The 17,951-nt window shown below is 38.9% G+C and overlaps 9 protein-coding genes across 10 annotated transcripts in view; 5 read left to right on the top strand and 4 right to left on the bottom strand.

The window, feature by feature from the left end:
- LOC145702942 (peptidyl-prolyl cis-trans isomerase 5-like) overlaps positions 1-17,951 on the top strand; it is a 37,334-nt gene that overhangs the window by 1,216 nt on the left and 18,167 nt on the right. The gene's annotated exons all lie outside the window — the stretch shown is intronic.
- LOC145702311 (uncharacterized) lies at positions 6-1,829 on the bottom strand. Of its 2 annotated transcripts, XM_081779530.1 has the most exons (5): positions 1,328-1,829; positions 558-1,280; positions 394-514; positions 241-353; positions 6-197 (listed from the first exon to the last, which is right to left on the bottom strand). In XM_081779530.1, exons 2-5 carry the CDS (start codon positions 810-812, stop codon positions 81-83), a joined length of 606 nt encoding a protein of 201 aa, XP_081635656.1. In that variant the 5' UTR covers positions 813-1,280; positions 1,328-1,829; the 3' UTR covers positions 6-80. The 2 variants fall into 2 exon arrangements, with proteins under 2 accessions (XP_081635656.1, XP_081635657.1); XM_081779531.1 differs by having other exon boundaries at positions 558-1,829.
- LOC145702312 (monoglyceride lipase-like) lies at positions 2,104-3,643 on the bottom strand. Its single transcript, XM_081779532.1, has 3 exons — positions 2,702-3,643; positions 2,545-2,661; positions 2,104-2,504 (listed from the first exon to the last, which is right to left on the bottom strand). The coding sequence occupies exons 1-3, from the start codon at positions 2,783-2,785 to the stop codon at positions 2,166-2,168; spliced, it is 540 nt and encodes a 179-aa protein (XP_081635658.1). The 5' UTR covers positions 2,786-3,643; the 3' UTR covers positions 2,104-2,165.
- Positions 4,023-4,952, top strand: LOC145705434 (uncharacterized). The gene is made up of 3 exons (XM_081782912.1): positions 4,023-4,623; positions 4,669-4,836; positions 4,882-4,952. The coding sequence occupies exons 1-3, from the start codon at positions 4,335-4,337 to the stop codon at positions 4,950-4,952; spliced, it is 528 nt and encodes a 175-aa protein (XP_081639038.1). The 5' UTR covers positions 4,023-4,334.
- Positions 5,464-6,271, top strand: LOC145703747 (uncharacterized). The gene is made up of 4 exons (XM_081781139.1): positions 5,464-5,603; positions 5,646-5,767; positions 5,813-6,008; positions 6,051-6,271. Exons 1-4 carry the CDS (start codon positions 5,500-5,502, stop codon positions 6,187-6,189), a joined length of 561 nt encoding a protein of 186 aa, XP_081637265.1. The 5' UTR covers positions 5,464-5,499; the 3' UTR covers positions 6,190-6,271.
- Positions 6,458-8,506, bottom strand: LOC145703858 (ciliary microtubule inner protein 2B-like). The gene is made up of 9 exons (XM_081781255.1): positions 8,359-8,506; positions 8,217-8,307; positions 8,072-8,176; positions 7,713-7,790; positions 7,480-7,553; positions 7,283-7,314; positions 7,027-7,211; positions 6,739-6,885; positions 6,458-6,644 (listed from the first exon to the last, which is right to left on the bottom strand). Exons 5-9 carry the CDS (start codon positions 7,519-7,521, stop codon positions 6,577-6,579), a joined length of 474 nt encoding a protein of 157 aa, XP_081637381.1. The 5' UTR covers positions 7,522-7,553; positions 7,713-7,790; positions 8,072-8,176; positions 8,217-8,307; positions 8,359-8,506; the 3' UTR covers positions 6,458-6,576.
- LOC145705409 (serine/threonine-protein phosphatase 2A 56 kDa regulatory subunit epsilon isoform-like) lies at positions 10,555-11,642 on the top strand. Its single transcript, XM_081782872.1, has 4 exons — positions 10,555-10,714; positions 10,756-11,023; positions 11,063-11,459; positions 11,563-11,642. The coding sequence occupies exons 1-4, from the start codon at positions 10,563-10,565 to the stop codon at positions 11,640-11,642; spliced, it is 897 nt and encodes a 298-aa protein (XP_081638998.1). The 5' UTR covers positions 10,555-10,562.
- On the top strand, positions 11,520-12,360 carry LOC145704900 (serine/threonine-protein phosphatase 2A 56 kDa regulatory subunit alpha isoform-like). The gene is made up of 2 exons (XM_081782368.1): positions 11,520-11,805; positions 11,980-12,360. Exons 1-2 carry the CDS (start codon positions 11,746-11,748, stop codon positions 12,325-12,327), a joined length of 408 nt encoding a protein of 135 aa, XP_081638494.1. The 5' UTR covers positions 11,520-11,745; the 3' UTR covers positions 12,328-12,360.
- On the bottom strand, positions 12,451-16,265 carry LOC145702948 (uncharacterized). The gene is made up of 5 exons (XM_081780248.1): positions 16,132-16,265; positions 15,342-15,435; positions 13,514-13,665; positions 12,785-12,905; positions 12,451-12,575 (listed from the first exon to the last, which is right to left on the bottom strand). Exons 1-5 carry the CDS (start codon positions 16,135-16,137, stop codon positions 12,514-12,516), a joined length of 435 nt encoding a protein of 144 aa, XP_081636374.1. The 5' UTR covers positions 16,138-16,265; the 3' UTR covers positions 12,451-12,513.

Here is a 17,951-nt window from a genome sequence, read left to right as displayed (position 1 = left end):
AGCGTCACTTTATTTATTCAATGGATAATTATGTCAGAATCACTGTCAGAGTTAATAGCTGTTCAAAGAAACGAAGTTGATCAGAAACCCTGAATCTCTTCTGCCTTTTCGGATGAGGGCTCCTCACGAACAGTGACAACGGTAAGAGGCGCATCCTGAACGACAACCGGAGCGATTGCCACAGAGTTCGATGGATCCTTGTGATGAGATCTTATTTATGATAAAATTTCATTTCTGTACCTGGCAACAGCATGTGCATCCAAAGTAATTTGCAAGGACGAAGGAGACAGACATAATAATCGTCATAAGGAACCATTCAATAACCAGCATAGAGAGATAAGCCCATTTCATAGCTGAATTTTCTTATAATCTGAAATTTTCTTTTAAACTTACGATGTGACATTCCAAACCAATATCTAGATCCACCCCAGGTTGACAGACTATAAGCGACAGCTCCCAAATATGTCGCGAAAAGCAAAAAGCCAACAACCGCGACAGATCCAGCAAAATTTCCCTGAAAAATGAACATAAATGAACATACACAGTGATCAACTTACCACGCAGGCAACCGTTTTGAAGCTGATGTAGAAATCAGGCCCTTGCTCTTTTTTAGCCTGCGTTATTCCCAGCCATCCAGCTATGCCAGGCACTATCGAAATCGCTATTCCACTGAGAAACACTTCCAATGCAAAGTAAACTCCGTACTTGACGCCGACGCTGATGGAGAAAATCTGCGTGACAAGGAGAAGACATGAGCATGAAAAGAGGAGCTTGCTGATTTTGTCGATTTGGGTGTTCAAAAAATTATACATTTTCGTCGGTTTTAGTGAGCTTTTTCTGTGTTTCAAATAGAGAAAGACATACGATTATATACGGCGCGGATCATTTGTTCGGTAATTAAAATTTACTGCGTAGGACTCAGAGGAAAGTCTGACCTGGAATTCTGTTCTCAGAAGAATGAATCATCATTCTGAATGATCGACGTTCTTTTACTGACGTCATATTTATGGAATATTTAACGCTGAAGAAATTTCTATTTTATCGTCTAAGATTCTGAAATTAAAAACTACGGAATCTTTATTGATTAACGAATAATTAGTTTATTTATTGAGAACGTTAAGAAAAACAGTTATAGTCCATCAGTTATGGGTTGCTGATAATGAGGTCGAAAATTCCAATAGTCGAAGCATCGTTATCAGAGACATTACCAACGAAGACAATCTCGATATTCTGGTCGTAAAACCCGCGGTTTATTTCTTGTTGCCCGCAAATTTTTTGTCCTGAAAGTTTAATGGGATAATAAAGATCGATAAAAGATAAATTGAACCTTGAATTTTCGCATAAACTTCCTCGCAATCGTATCCTGCAAAGTCTACACTTCCCTTGACTTTTTACACGATCAAATTATGTTTTTGTTTGGATTTATCGAAGGTATAGTAAAAACAGCTTGATCTATTCCTGTAATTTGACCATGAGTACGAAACATCACATCAATTGAACATTCAAGCTCGTTCGACACTTGGGGGTTGAACTCAGCATAATATCTGCCGCCAAAGAAAGTAACATCGTTACCTCCTGGAAGAAGTACCAATTCGTCAAGCGGGGCTTGATTTTCTTCCGTTGTCGTGCCACACCAAGCTTTGTCAGTTGCCATCATTGACTTTGGATCCAGTGCTATGTAAAGGACAAGGATAATCACGATAAAGACGATCAATCCTTTCAATCTATTATTTTCTTTTTCTTCTCTATAATAAATAATTTATTTATTACCGCCTTCAAACAGTGTTCAATATGAATTTGTTATATCAGTTCACTATAACTTTTCGATAGATCATCTGTTGGGAACACCGTCTCTTGGGCGTATTATTAACGGGACCCGGGATAATCTGCTGATCTACAGTAACTGCGACTGGAGATGGCAGAGGCGAAGTTTGCGATTGACGAGGTGATGGTGGATATGGAGCTTGGTTCGTTAGAGGAAATTGGGACGCTTGAGGATATGGAGTTGATTGAGCTGGAAAACAATAACTTGGAACATTTGATCCGTACGACATTTTTACAACTGTTTATTTAAATAATCGTAAGGCATCAACCCGTTTGTTATTCTAGAATTATGGGACAGAAGAAGATCAGCTAATTTCTCACAGTGCATTGCCAATAAGACTTTATTTAGAAATCACAGAAGTAATCCAGGAAGACAAGTCTTCATAAAACTTTTCAGCCGTTTCCGGGAGTTCGTTTGTAAGTGCATGAGCTGCACCTTCGTAGGTATATAATTTCGAACCTTCGATGTTCTTCTCAGCGAAGTAACACCCTTCAGGTGTGCAAATTTCGTCCTTCGTTCCGGTAAAAAGAACAACTGGAAGTTCTTTTGGGAAATTTCTCGCTTCAATCCAAGCTTGAATCTTTTCTTGGGCTTTGAGCATTCGAAGAGCGAATCCGCAGTCGTAGCCTCCATTGTCTCCGTATTCTTCGATATCTTTTTTTATCCACTCAGCGTGTTCCTTGTAAACATTGGCATTTATGCACAAAAAAAAGTCTAACCTTATTTCTGGTAATCAAATCGAGATCCAATGGAAGAGGGCTCTTCATGCTCGGGTAAATGAAACCAATAACTCGACCAAGAGCTCGAAGCCAAGCTGGTGCTGATTTTTTGTCAATCTACGTTGAATCGTAAGCAAAATTTTTTTTTAGATTTTACCTGGATTGCTGGAGCTAAAAGCATGAGCCCATCAATATCTGGTTTTTCGTTCATCACTGCTACAAAACTTATCAAGCCGCCCATAGAACAACCGAGCAGAAGACATGGAAGGGCTGGGTATTCTTCTCTTGCGATTTTGATTCTAGCGCAGAGATCGCTCGCAGTTTCATCGAAACTCTTAAGGATATACCCGATAAAATTGAACTTTCATAGCGTCGAAATGCGACGTAGGATCATTTATATTTCAAAAGCAATTCTACGTTAAAATGCACGTAGAACTCATATTTGGTACTTATTTATATTTTCTCATTTGAATTTTTCTCTTTAGAGCGATTTCAAATCTTACTCTCTCGATTACTCGAAATTTTTGGACTAAATCGGTCGAGATTTTTCGATAGATAAGTTCTTTAGACCTTTATCTACAATTTTGATGGTTTACTTTTCGTTAATTCCGAAGGAAACCGATTCTAGAGCCATTTCATTGAGGGCTACTCAGCGCGTGAAAGCTCTACAAAGCGGCGCGCTGGGAGCTCGCTCACTCGAGTCCTCTTTTCCGAGAGAAAGTGCGTGGTTGAGCGCACCGCTCTGATTGGTAGCACGCGAAAAAACGCGTAGAGAAGAAAACAAGGGTAGAAAAGAAGAGAACACTAGAATGAAAAATTCGATCGAGTTTAAGAATTTGATCCCATCAATTTTGTAGCTTAGCATCATTGCAATACAGAATACGGTTCAGTTTTAGCGATTTAGTGGAAAAATTTCGAGAAATCGAGAGAGTTCGTTTTCAAATCGCTCGAGAGAGGAAAATTCTTATGAAAATTTCTAAAAAAGTACCAGAATTTAATTTAAAGCACAATTTTAAGTAGGATTGCTTTTGAAATAAAAATGATCCGACCTCGTATTTAGGCGCTATGAAAGTTCAATTTTATCGGGTATATCCTTAATTTGACATCGATCGCGGTGGGTTCTTTCAAAAGGACCAGATTTTCCGTGAGCATAGTGATCATGACTGAAGACAACGGCGCCAAGTTCAAGAAGCTTAGGCAGAAATTCCCGCGTATAACCGTGGTTTCCAGCCCATTCGCCATAGCCATGACAGAGGTAGAAAACGAACTGAATATTTTTAAACACGTAAATTCTCAATAAACATACTTTTGGCGTTCCTTCGGGCTTCCATTTGTAAGTTTCTAGTTCGTAGCCAAATTTACTCTTGAATCTTCCGTTCTCCATTTGAGTTTTCGTATTTTTCTTGTTAAAAAGACTTGGTGTGCTTCTTCAAAATTTTTATGGTCGTGGACAATAGAACCAAGCAAAATTAATTTTGCTCCGAATTTGAAAAGCTTTTTTGAAAAGATGACGCCCCTAGGCTTCTTATTGACTCATCGAAACAAGCACGCTATAATCAAATGCAGTAGGCTGCATGCTGTACGTAAAGTTTCTATGATATAAGAAATGACTAAGTATTCTTGTTTTCTTGCAGCGGTTAGAGACTCTTCTGATGCATTTGAAATCGCAAAGGAAAAGTATAGGAAATCGCTTCTATTTAATGTTCTGCAAATACAGCATGAAATTAGCCGCTCTTTATAAAATACATGCTGAGAAAAGCACCTCATTACCAGTATCAAAAAACTAAGAGATGCAAGACATTCTACCCGCATACAGCTCTTTCAACTTCTGCCAAGACTACGACATTCATGTTGCCTTCATCACTGCCTGCTTTTGGATCAGCTACAATGTCGTCATAATGGGAGTTTCTTCGTACTACGGAAGCAGTGTTACGCATAGAAGCTTGTCTGGTGATTACTACTTTCTCTGGTTTCTTTTCGTCCTCAACTTCACATCCGCAGCGCTTCTCATGAACATCTATTCAAAAGAAGATCCGAATTTAAAAGTCCTTGATGCTTGCATCGGCCTATCTTCAATAGGTACACCTCGTTTCTATCTTCGCCCGTTTTCATCAAACTTCCTAGCCATTGGTGTTTCAACTCTCATTATTCTCAAAACTGTTTGCAGAATATGCACAGTGAGGATCGAAATCCAAGAAAATGATTTGGAAAAATCAAAACCAATCAGTCCGGAAAATCAAGTAAAATCAAGCGAGGAGCGTCTTCAAACCTTCTACATTGTCCAGATTTTATGTAAGGATTTCGTTTGCTTTCGCGTTTTTACTTATTTAATTCTAGTGATGCTGGTGAATAATATTTACGCTGGCGTTATCGTTGGATTCATTATACATTTTCTCAACGCCTGCTAGTAACTGTACAAAAAGAACTGTAAATATATGAATCTGAAGAACAGAAATTTTCTCCCTCAATCAGAATCATTGTTATGACAAAATTTGACAGTAACTCACAATGGTAGCATTATTCTTGGCAGCAGTTATGGTCCTAGAGAGATAGAACCTGTCAATTTTAATCCTAACTCAAACGCCGCTCAGCATTCTATTTTTTGATAGCTAGATTTGCTTTGCCTCCGAAATTTCGTCAGAGATTCCCAAACTACTGTCATTGAAGGTCAAAAAGCTGCGCTTGCATGTTAATTTTCTTTGCAGAATCTGAAGACCTTGAAACTTTCAAGCATATAAACAAGGCTCGAACAATTTTCGACGTTTTGCAGTTGTCCATGTCAAAATACTGGACAGCACGCTCTTTCAACTGTCTACAAAATTCGTTTGCATCCCAGAATTTCTCTTCTTTGTTTTCGAAGAAAAATCGACAAATAGCGAAGATTCTCTAGAACATTGCTCCAACAGAAAAAGTTTTGAAAACACCAAATCAGTTTAAAATTTGCACCTCCGCGAGATGATCAATCCAGTCCAATTGTCTCAGCTGAAGAATAATGTCGTGTATCTTTGGATTTTGAAGACGACTGCTGCTCTTGTCACTATGATCCCTGTAACTGCTGGGTAAGCTTTGTTTCTGCTTTTTCGATTATTTACATATTTTAGGCGAACCGCAGTGATCTATGCTAAGCAAATCATTGCATTCCTTCCAAGCTTGTTTATGGTCGCAATTACAGTACTTACTATGCTTTACCAGTCTTGGACGCATTCTTTGGCGAAAAAGAAAGGTAAATAAAACAGTAACTTTACAAATATTTTAACTTCCTTTTCAGAAGTCAAAATTACAGAGCTCGAGGAGAAACTGAAAGAGGAGAAGAAAGAGCGAAAGATGCTCCAGCGATCATCTGAACTCCTCCTTGATTGCGTCAAGGGACTTCAGAAGAAGCTCGACTCCGAAGTCATCTGCCGAAAGAACTTCGAAAGAAAGCAGCTCAAAAAGCAGGAAGAATACAAACATGAAGCTGACAAGTAAGTTCTTGAGAACACGCTTTAAATTCACCCTTTATTTAGCCATAAAGAACAACTGAACTCACTAAAGAACGTCTTGAAGGAAACCATCTTGGGCATGGAAGATGAGATAAAATCAACTAACAAGTTTAACTCTCTCCGCACTTCGGGAAGTTCTGGCGACGCTATTCGGGCTCATTAAATACTGTACGAAACGATCAAGATCAGTTAAAGCTTCAGATTATTCATAAGTGTGCGCATTTTCTTGTAAATATTGTATATATTTAATAAAGCAAACCTTTTTTATAAAATTTACCTTCGTTTTTATTTGCGGTTATTGAGGAGTTTTTACTGTAGATTTTGAGTGAGTTTTCTATCGAATCGTATTAAAATATAGACTTTTACGTTAACGAGGATTACTGTAAGAAGGATTTGTTATTGCTCAGCTTGAAATAACACGTGTTCTAGAAAAGAGCTTCTTTTCTGATTTTATTGAAATAAAAATAAAACGACGGGCGACCAGACAATATAAAAGACAAGATCCAAAAACAAAATCTGCAGATTTGTACACAGTATTAAAACCCGGATATTAGAGGTCTTTGTTGAACGTGTGGAAGGTGATTTTACCGTAAGTCTTTGCAAACTCGTATCGCGATCCTTAATGCATTTATTTGTGAAGGGTTATTTTTCTTGATCTTGGTTGGATCATCCATATCTTGACAGAATACGACAGAGATTCTTTGATTCTAACCTGGAATATAACCGGTATAGCCTGGCTTCATTCCCATTCCTCGCGTGAGACGCGAGTCAGTTTGTGGCCGCTCATGTGGTTTCAATCCTTGTCGAGGGAAGGGACAATACCGTCCTGTCTGTAGTTCGGAGTCCATTCGCGAAAGAGCTGAAAGACAAAATCAAGATCATCGACATTTAAATCCAATAAGCTCAATTTAAGAGTCAATTTCCTCAACTTCCGAAGCTATTTATGGAGCTGCGATTCGGCCAAACACTTAGCAGCTGAGTATTTATTCAACTACTGTACCTGATGTGCTGACGGTTGATAGACCGGCGGCGTAGAAATCTCGTGATCTCGGCAGATATCCTGTATAGCCAGATTTATGATATCGCTCGGGATTATCTTGGTTCATAAAGTAGCTTTTTGGAGGATTTGAAGGTGGCTGAGGAGCATTTAGATGAGGATGTGACATTGGATGGGCGGAAGAAGATCTTTCCGTGGTTAATATAAGGGTCAGTAATTGATTGTTTAATATTCCTAAAGGAAACTTTTTAACCTTGACCTTGATATTTTATTCGGCTCATTTGTCAGTCGCTAAATAAAGGAATGATGGTAAGAGTTTCCTGAACAAATGACGTTCTCGAGGAAGCGATCCTTCAATCACCGATTTTGATATTTGACAGTAAATGTCGATCAGATGTTTAGTAAGACTTGTCAATATCCGGCGCGGTCCTCCTGTTTGACCTTTTAAAGTCTTACCTGCTGAAGTTGTTGAATTTCGGCCGCTCGGATGTTCGTCATTTTGTGGGCAGTCCTCTTATTGTGCGTGTCTTTCGGCAGAGTTCAAAAGCAAGTTAAAAGTAAAACTGGCCGAGGAATAGTGGTTACCCAACTGAAGATTCTGCGGCACAGGAAACTCCCCATAGGAAGCTTGTATTTGATTAAATAAGGAGAGAAAAATGGGGAGAAAACACGGGATAGAACTTGTCCTTGACTACGAAAACCGTTGAGCGCACGGACAGCGTATCGCTCACCAATACCTTCGTTTCCATGACTCTTCGGCACATATCCTTAATAATCAGTCAAGAAATAATCAGATTACAGTATTTATCAGAGCTGAGGGTGAGAAGTGTCAAATACAATTGAAAGTTTGATCGCTAAAAATCCAATTTCGAGGAAAAAATCAGAAAACGAATAATAAAAAACCGGGCGGACATCCTTTCTTATCAAGATAATGCAGACGAACAGGAACTGCTCAGAAGGACATAGCTGTGTTTGATGATAAATATCGATGTCAAAATTTTTTGACTGGAGATTTATGACAGGAAGAGGTCAATAAAGCAAAGTGTACCTGTATATCCGGCTGGGGGCGTATTCGGGATAATCGAGCTTTGCGGTCGTCCATTTTCGGATTTGAAACTGCTCTGCCATGAACAAAAAGCTCCATTTTCGGCGACTAAAATTACTATTCTCAAGAACATCTTCCGGTCACTCACTTCTTTTCTACGGGATTCAAGAGATGTATGGGATCTCTTGCCAAGCGAGCCGCCAATGTAATAATTTCTCTTTTCCAGGTAGCCAGTGTATCTATATTTGATTAATTCTTCCGATTCTTTGCTGTGTAAAAATTTAAATTACCCTGGCTTGAAATGCGGCTCCGGAGCCATAAGAGTTTCGACTGTCATCTTTCGCCTTCTCTCTAAAAGGAAATCTCTTCTATGTCTTCAGTTGTGTTTTTTCAATGAAAGAAATGACGTTTGAAGAACGTGAGAAAAAGACTTTTTACGCGGGGAACTCTCAACTCTTGCGCTTTCAAAACATCATGAATTTGGGGTCGCCCGGGCGTAGTTGTTCAAAGTGCCACCAGCTTGCTTGCGACTTGATTTCCCGTTACTGCTGGTTACCAGCAGCTTCCATAAATATCAACAGAAAATAAAACTAGCAGGAAGTGGACCCCCAGTTCGTTGACTTGCCTATCTCTTCTCAAGAGAGTCTACTGTCAATAAATCTATCGACTACAAAATGATTGCTTGTTGATTTCATATTGCATGTTCCGATAAGTCCAAGCTAGAGCTCGAAATGCTGATCACTTTGATTTTCCTATACTGACTGAAAATCGAAAATCTGAGCTAAATTTTTAAATAAATTTTGTATTTTATTACAATTTCAAGATTTATTTCTATTTTGGAAATGTTGTCCAAAACAAGAAAACTCCTAGAAAACGCAGATGCTGCTCCTATCAGCCATCAAAACTGTCATTAAAGTTTCACATGCGTTCAAAACCTGTCGTAAAGCTCTTAGGGAATTAAGCCTATCATCGATAAGACGTAAAACATGCAGTGTTCAGCTTAAGGGACCCGGGCGAGTAACGCGAAGTCCAATTTCACGCGCTCGCCATTAATCTTTTTGAAAAGCTTTTTTGAAATTTCTTTTTGTTAAACATATCTTCATTCCCTCAGCTTTCACCTCCAATTTTCAGATTTTTTATATCATTATTATTTCTTGAGCTAGGATGAATAAAAGAAGCGCAACTTCAAAAGGATTCAGCTCCTGCAAACTTCATTTTATTTTCATGAAACCAGCACCATTGAAAAGCCCATTAAATTCTGAACAGATTCCACTTAATGCGCAAAGCTGAAACTGTACTTATTTGCGATAAAGGTTAGAAAAACAAGATAACTTAGCGCGCGCCCAGCGGGAATCATGTCCCGGGAGCCCAAAATAACTCAAAATAGCCCGATCGGAGCGTCCTGCCGAGCTTCGAGCGCTAACTTCTTTTGTTTATCAGCGCGTGAAGGGCAATAAGTACAGTTTCAGCTTAGCGCATTAAGTGGAATCTGTTCAGAATTTAATGGGCTTTTCAATGGTGCTGGTTTCATGAAAATAAAATGAAGTTTGCAGGAGTTGAATCCTTTTGAAGTTGGACTTCTTTAATTTACTCTAGCTCAAGAACTAATTATGATATAAAATATCTGAAAATGGGACGTGAAAGCTGAGGGAATGAAGATATGTTTAGCAAAAAGAAATTTCAGAAAAACTTCTTTAAAAGATCAATGGCGAGCGCGTGAAGTTGGACTTCGCGTTACTCGCCCGGGTCCCTTAAAGCTATCAGCGGATTTCTAGCAGATTTTGCTTGTCATTTCTGATGCGGACACAAATAGCGTTCAAAAGCTGCGGTAAATAGAAAGAAAAATTTTCTTTCAGAAGAGCGAACATGATACTGGACATAAAGGAACAGCACGCGTTTTGGCTACATCAAAGATGCATTCATTGACATTGAGTTCAAAGTAAAGCCAGGCCGACGGAACGTCACTGTGAAAGTTATATTTGCATATACGATTTCAGAAGGCATTTTTCATGCTGAAAGAAGTCAATAAGTTTTGATCTACTAAATCACGATTTATTCTTGAGATCAAATCTTGCATGTTCAAATTTCAGATTTCGATCAAAATTTCATCTCCTATCTTCAGATGCGCTAGCTCGCCCGGAAATGATTCCAACGAGTAAGTATACATTGACCATTGCTCGGCATGCTATCGACGCGGCTTGGCAGATTTTGACATTTGCCAACAGATCGGCCAAAACATACGCCTTTCTTTACCCCAAATCTCTTCGTTTAAGAGATGGATGGTTGTTTGTTGAGGATTTTATTTATCGGTAAATGTCCCGAATCAGAGCTGCTCTGACGTTTGAACATCTGCAGATACTCTTGCTCGGCGCCCGTTCCAATTTCGAAAGTCTCTTCTGTAATCGTCTCTAGAATGTTCAAGTCCCCTTTGTTGACCGACGGTTTCGCAGTCAGATAACCTGCAGATCCGGTTTCAGCGAAAGAAAATCACAAAATGGGCTGGCAAAAGATACGAGAGAGCTTTTCCGGGAAACAAATAAAACAAAGAGTTTCGGCAGTCGCTAGAAATACGAAGATATCAGTGCTTGATGCTCCAATACGCACAGAATTCGAGCCAGATATACTTGCAAGACTTCCAAAATTAACGTAAGATTCGGATTCTTTTCTGCTATTAACAAACGATTTAGCCATGTTCACCCGATGGAGCAGATCAGTTTATTCCGTGCAAAAATTAAGTATTGCTCCGAATTCTACTCATTCACGAGCAAGGACGAGACGGTGAGACGATACCGAGAACATAAATCGCAAACCTTCATCGAGTTCGCCGAGCAGGCGAAATCTTCACAACTTATTATGAACGAGTCCATACGAGAGGATTTTGTCACAATGCTGCATAAAAATATTGTTCCGCCGATTCCAGACTATGACGATGAGTTATCAGAAGAAGAGTTTAAGGTACGTTCCATTTCATTTTCGTTTATTATTTCTTTCTAGGATCCACAATTTGAGCACATCGGCTTCGCCCTAAACATATTCGCGCTGATCCTGAACAACCGTCATTTCAAAGCGTCGAAAATGAAGAACATAATCACCCAGAGTCTTATATCAGATTTATTCCAGCAAATGAGCCATCCAGACGAGCGAATCCGCGAAAGCCTAAAAACAGTTATCCACCAGCTTTACACGAATTTCATCGCGCAACGAACATTTATCCGACGAGAAATGAACAATTTACTCTTGGAATTTATATACGAAGACGACTCGTATAGAGGGGTCCCGCAGATACTCCAGATTCAGGGGAGCATAATCAGTGGACTGAGCACGCCAATCAAGTCGGAACACAAAGTTGTTCTCGTCAAAATTTTGCTGCCTCTTCATTGCTCAAGGAAGAGTTCGTTATTCTTGAAAGCTCAATTTGTAAATGTGCGGATATCGAACTCAACGAAAGAAAATACATGGCGTTTTCAGCTGGCCTTTCATTTATAATGATTCAGTTTATGCGGAAGGAACCATCACTAACAAATACGATCGTCGACGGAATAATACGAGTTTGGCCTGTTCAAAGTGCAACTAAAGGCAAGTCTCTCAATTTTACCGTTCATATTTTTTAAGTAGAAATCGAACTGCTCGACGAAATAGAAGAAATTCTATCCTGTATTGAGCCAGACGAGTTCGAAATGTGCTGCGCAAGCTTGTTTAGATGTTTGTCGAAATGCATGTCAAGCTCGCATTATCAGGTAATTCAGTGAATGTCAAACTCTGATCTTTGATTGAAAGCTTTGCTAGTTCCATAATTCCTAGCTCAGTTGACTTCGTCATGGAAAAAGATTCATTGACATCATCAAAAATAAATTATTGCCAAAGAAATTCCTTGATTTGTAGGATTAAAAATTTTAATAACATATTTTCAGGTTGCTGAAAGAAGTCTATATTTCCTAAACAAACCGTATATCATCGAATTGATCGAAAGCAATTTGAATCGAATCATGCCACAAATCTTGCCAGAGCTTATTGTCGCCGCAGAAGGCCACTGGAACTCATCGATAGTTCATCTTGTCTGCAACATTCTTCGCTCGTTGATGGAGCTCGACGAGGATCTCTTCTCGAGGCTGGTCGATGAAATCATGAAGACAAACGAAGACGAATGTCCAAGAAGATCGACAGCGAGAAATACCATCGCCCGAGCAAGTCAAAGAGCTTCTGAAATGGAAAGGAGGCAAACAATAGCTATGGAAGCCCAGCCAAATGCCAATTATTGACTCGTTTCTTTTGATTTTTATGCATTTTTCTGTACAATACGAATACAAATCACATTTTCAAAATCCGTTGAAGCTTACTGATTGATGCAATTTGTAGGATTCAAAAGAAATCTGCGAAACAAATATTAAGCCAGTGAAAATACTTTTAATAGAAGAATTAAAAATAGGTAGCACAAGTTTCATTTTCTAACTTTTTTCTTCGAGCGATTTTGATCGCAGCGCTTCCAATGCTTTTATCGAGTCAGTATCTAAAAAAAATATTGAACTGTCGATATATAAAAGATTATTTATTGATGCTTTCAATTTCGCTAAAGGACTGTTACTACCGATGATCTGGTCTATGAAGAATGTTTTAGCAGCTTTGAAAGCATCAATTATTAATAATTTAGTAGCGTCACACTTTTATGTCTCCTTTGACGAAACTGTTGCCGTTTCTACTCTATTCTCTTTTCGATACCTAAAAAGCCTTGGCAAACGGAGGCCCTCTGCTGACTACAGAGTGGAGGAGAAGTGGAAGTTGTTGCGATTGAGCTGCGCCGTTTGAGATGTTCGGATTTTGAGAAAAAGCCGATGGGAGTCTTTTTCAGAGGTCAATTTGATTTGAGCACTTTATCGTATATTTCTCGCCCATTAGCGTGCGACAAGAATAAATCATCCGTTCTATTCTTAGCAATAACCTTTCATCAGCAAAAGCATTTCGCTTTAACGACGCTCTTTTGTAATCAATAAAAAATAATTATTGCAATTATAAATCTATTCCGAGCTTTACGCAAATTTAACACCATATAAAACGCTTTCTATGTACAAATTGGCAATCTATTTTTGTTCAGCAAAAATGTAGTGCGTAATGATGATAATGAACCTACTTCGGTTTCTGTGAACAGAAATGACAAGGTCAAACCCATTTTCTGAGACAAGCGAGTCTTAGTTTCGGTCCCCAGGGGTAATATTCAGAGGATAAAATGAGGATAATCTAGGCGAATTGAGATCAAAATTTGTCTGGGCTGGGTTCCTCGGGATAACAAGGTATCCCCCTGTATATTAACTGAATATACAGTAGTCTTTCTTATAACGAAAAAAGAGACCCAAGAAAATAATGAAAGCTGATTGTTATAAAAAGGAAATGAATTGAGAATGGACCGGAAATAACTATTCAAAATTTGCTCAAAAATTAGCAACCTCTTGCCCAAATCAAGTCGTCGTCGATATCTGTGCTCTCCTTGCTAAGCTCTCTTTTCGGCTGTGGTCTTATCTTCTGCGCGTTCGGTCCTGTTACTGACGAGGCGGTGCTACTCATCTCTTCTTGCGCTGTTCTCTTGTTGTTGGTACTGTCCAAAACTGAAAAAATTTTTTTTCGTTTTTATTTTTTTTCCGCTGCGTGTAAGGGATATTCTGTGTGCGGCAAAAGTGGGACTGTGTTGGTTGTTCGCGCTGACAGTCGCTGTCCCGCGCTGTCTTGCGCCGTCCTCAGGCCAAAAAAATAAAATAAAAAAGACTTGCAAAAGACGGGTGAAAACAGATCTATACTAGCGAACCTCGCTCAAAGGGCAGTGCCATACTTTAGTCATCACTGACCTCTAGCAGGGTAAACAGATGGACTCCCTTTGTCTTCGGGGATGGGAGATTTCGCGGGACCTTTCTAATGAGTCAAATGAGTTTGAAAAAATTATTGTCACACAGACGATGCGGCGTAGTTCCTTGAAATACCGGTGACTTGCGGCAAGAAAAAATGAAACTTATAAAATTCAAAAATCAAGACTCCCGTCGGAAAATCAATGATAAAAATTTGTCTGATACCAGGAGGGGGGAGTTCGCTACGAATGTGGAGAAACCTTAGTCCCAAGAAATAAGAATTTTCAAATTTAACTCAAATCTACAAAGATTCAAGTTTACCCTGAAATTGGTCAAAAGAAAGGCTAAAAAATCTAAGAAATGAACAATTTTAAATGGTCTAGTTTCTCCAAGGGGAGACTGATTGAAATGACCTTTTTGAAAGATGACAGGTTTACATTCAGAGAAAAGAAGGCCTTATTTAGACAAGGAAAATCGAAGAAAAGGATTCGCAAAAAGGAACATCTTCAAAATGATTGATTAGCGCAGATGAGCATGTTCATATCTGACGGGATCCATTATCCAAGAACCACAGAGTGAGGCACACTAATTAATGGAACCGGAGAGTGATGGGACTGCGCTTGGCTTTACGAAACAGTAAGATGATGGCCATTTCAACCAAAAAGATTATTTGGAAAGGCCCCTGGATGATCCTGAGCCAGACGGGCGAGTTATCGGCGTCACGAAACTACAGTAGTGTTGGCACATCTGTGCTAACCCTTGGGCTCAGTGGAAAATCAATCGCGGAAAACTTAATACTCCCGCGTCTGATGTCAAGGCTCTTTACTAATTCAAAATGACTTGTGTCCAAAAATAAATTGTCATTTCCATAAAGCCGCATTTCCAAAACTAGAAATCCTCTTTTACAGTGAAAAACTTACTGTGATAACGATGTTCTCTTCAAATTTCAAAAATAGATTCTCTCGATCTTTTCGAGAAAAGAAACCACCTGAGTAGTTTAAACCCGATCAAATGCAAATATCAACCGCGGATGCATTTACGAGCGCCTCTTAAAATGATTCAATCAAAGTTTTTCGAATATAAAATATCCGCTAGTCTCTGAGAAGAGAGTCATCGCTGATTTCAAAAAAAGTTTTAGCTTTATTTGCACTTTTGTGTGAATTTTTTATTTGAAGCGGGGAAGAGTTTTTATTGGGGGTAAGAATCATCTGGAGAATTTACTCATTTTTTTTTATTAAAAAAACATTTACCTTCACAAATAAGTATCATCTTTTTTTTTCAGGTGAAAAATGAACTGATTCTCTTTTTTGATTTTTCTCAATAAATAATTTCAACCACTCTTATTATTTTCAATTTATGGAAAGAAATGGCGGCGCTAAAATCCCACCGTCGCGATAAAAATGCATAAATTATGTGACATCAATCAATACGGTAATTTTTACCTGGTAGTTTTTGCGAACTGGTGCTACGGTGACTTTTGCTGCTCTCTTTGCGTTTCCATACTCTGCGAAGGATACTTTTGAAGGCAAGAAAGAACTAAAAAGAGATGACTATCAATTATTCGGGGAGGTTCTCAAACAGCACCTTATTTATAGAAGCTGGAGATTAAAGTTCAAGGTCCGAGACTTAAAATCTGAGCCAGTACTGTAGTGAACGCTAAAATATTCAAGCTCACAGACTGTGAGTCACAGTAGTTAATATCTGAGAATCTAGTCTATCTCTATCTGGCGGAAAGCAAACTTTATCAACAATTCATTTGCGGCTAAAAACTGATGGAAATTCCGCCGGGGTCTTGTCTATCCTCGATTCTCTTTTTTAAAGTCTACTGTGCAGATTCTCACTCTTCATTATTATTAGTTTTCTTTTCTAATAAAGATGTCATGAGGGCCTTTTTTGGCAAAACGATATTGCCAATAGCATATTGAGACTGCTCAATTTTCATTTGCAATTCAAAATTCAAAGCTGTGGCCTTGAATCAGCGCCAGTTTCAGATGATTGTTTTGGCCATCAGAATAAATTAAGCCTCAGTAAGGCATCGCATGAACGTCAAAATACCCCTATTCCGTATTTATGCGAAAGATTGCCGAAAATAGAAATGACGAGCCGACAGATTTCAGCGTTTTCAGACAGAACGACGTTTCAAAATGACTAATTCAAATAATTATGACGATCCGAGTAACCGGAAATGATGGAGGATCGAAAAAAAAGCTTGAATAAATCAACGATTCTTACCTTCATGATGAGAAAATTACCCTATTCGGGACGGGTACTGCACAAAGTTCATTTAGCAATATTCTTATCTACAATATTTTTAATCCAAAAATAATATTAGTTTTTAAATTTTGAACTCTGATCCTATCTCTTAGAGTTTGGAAAATGCCCGCTCTGGCCTCTGAGTTTTATTTTATTGGCACCCATTTGAGTCGTCTATGATTTCAAAATTTTGAAAAACAACTTTTCCCGTCGAGTTTTCTCCCTCGGCGAAATTCCGCAAACGCTTTGCAAAACGGCAGCTGCTTCGCTTTCAATTTCTGTTTTGCAAAAAGCGTTCTACGAAATTCCCCCAGTGGTCAGCCGTTTAGGTCATTTATGAGGATGGGAATAATGAAGAGCGGGAGTAAAATTCGCTGGGTATTTATGCTGGTGAAATCGCTTCCAGGATAAGTTTCAGAAAATTAAAAATAGACGCCGGGCGCGTTGCGCTGCGATCAAAAAAAGATGAGAGGCCTGAAATAGACGCCAGAAAAGATCTGTATCTGAGAAGGCATTTCGAATTGGGCAGTGGTAATAGAATTAGTAATTCTGAATTACCCATCTAAAAGCTTTTCTTTCTCGGACACTGTTGATGTCTTCCAGTAGATCATCGATGGAGAGCCTGAAATCCACATTCAGATAGATATTAAAAGCCAACCAGCTCAATTTCGAGCCCAACAAAAGTGACATCTTTTGTCTACCAGACGATCCCCTTCTCAAAAGCCACCAACTCGGTCTCAAAATAAAGTCTTCTCTACGCATGCCCGTCATTAACCAGAAGCTTTTTCCTGGAGAAAAAGTCCAACGAAAAGGATATTCCGATGGCATATGATAGCCGCACTGTGCCCGGAAGGCTGATTCAGATTCTGGAAGATCTTCGATGGAAAGCCGCGTAGCGGCTTTTTCAATAACGGAGCCGGGGTTTATTACATGGTACAGATCCTTACATGGTACAAATCCTTACATGGTACATTTCCTTACACGGTACAAAAATAAAATTGTACCATGTAAGGATTTTGTACTATGTAAGGATCTTTGTACCATGTAAGGAAATTCGAAATAAATGTTTTCGAAAACAAAAATTGACACATTTACTCAAAACATTATTCTACTCGACCCCCTATCGAGCAAAAATTTTTATTTCAAAAATTTTATTTTCATTATATTTTCGTATTTGATACGAAAAGTTAATTTTCGTAGTTAAATTTACTCAGAATTGAACTCTCCGACACTCGTTTTAGTCGGTTGGTCGATAGTAAGTCGATGTTTTAATGTGTAGCACTAACTCAAATTGGCAAAATCCGCGGTCGGTTGGGTCGGTCGGGTCCGATTATCGGTCGGTTTTTCATTGCGCACAAATTCTGAAAATTTTACAATCAAAATAGTGACTTCGCGGATGTGCGTTAGAACGATAAATTTGCACCCCACTTCTTGATTAATAAATTATATATCGAAAAACTTCGAAAAAATTGTTTCTAAATCGACATGTCCATTTTCAGTCGTTACTCTAAAAATTTCTTCATAACGACGGGGTCTTGTTACGATCTGACCATGATTGCAGGGAGTTACAGGCGTCGGAAGGTGCTTCATGTTCAAAATGGATATTTTGGCCGATGGGGGTTAAAATCATCCATACCTAAAAAAAAAAGGGAATTTTATAAAGCCTAAGCAGAGTTTGAAATTTTCGTGACTCGCGAGCGGCTCACTTGAGAGCGAGCGAGCACGAGCATGATGCTCTTTGCGCTCCCGAGCATATTGATTTCTGCGCTCGCGCTCTTTGCGCTCGCGAGCGCATTTCA

This window comes from Oikopleura dioica, chromosome PAR, assembly GCF_907165135.1.
Source record: "Oikopleura dioica chromosome PAR, OKI2018_I68_1.0, whole genome shotgun sequence".
In the NCBI taxonomy this organism is placed as follows: domain Eukaryota; kingdom Metazoa; phylum Chordata; class Appendicularia; order Copelata; family Oikopleuridae; genus Oikopleura; species Oikopleura dioica.
The sequence above is the reverse complement of the archived record's forward strand: the minus strand, read 5'-3'. Positions and strand labels throughout refer to the sequence as shown.